Source organism: Penaeus monodon, chromosome 28 (assembly GCF_015228065.2).
Source record: "Penaeus monodon isolate SGIC_2016 chromosome 28, NSTDA_Pmon_1, whole genome shotgun sequence".
Lineage (NCBI taxonomy): Eukaryota > Metazoa > Arthropoda > Malacostraca > Decapoda > Penaeidae > Penaeus > Penaeus monodon.
The window spans coordinates 28,679,835-28,680,126 of NC_051413.1; the positions used below are offsets into that span (position 1 = coordinate 28,679,835).

Consider the following 292-nt stretch of genomic DNA (forward strand, 5'->3'; position numbering starts at 1 on the left):
TATGCACACGAACAGCCTAGACAACCCTCGACCCACACATGTAACAAACTACCTGTTCCCTCAGCAGGACCAGACTACCTGTACAGCAGCAGGAGCAGGAGGATGGGCGCCGAGGAAAGGAGAGCGAGTATCCTCCAATCCCACACGAGCCAAGCGAGCGACGGGGCAAGGATGGAGGCGATGGTGTATGTCATCATGATGGTGAGCAGAGGCACCACGCGGCTGTCCATTCCGCAGTACTCGACCACTGGGAAAGGTCAAAGGTCAGCAGGTCACTTGTTTTTATGTTTTC

General features: G+C 55.1%; 1 protein-coding gene across 1 annotated transcript in view; it reads right to left on the bottom strand.

Moving 5' to 3' along the window:
- LOC119591469 (organic cation transporter 1-like) overlaps nt 1–292 on the bottom strand; it is a 15,266-nt gene that overhangs the window by 3,113 nt on the left and 11,861 nt on the right. Inside the window, 1 exon segment of the mRNA XM_037940209.1 lies at nt 79–247. Coding sequence (XP_037796137.1) covers nt 79–247 — 169 coding nt within the window.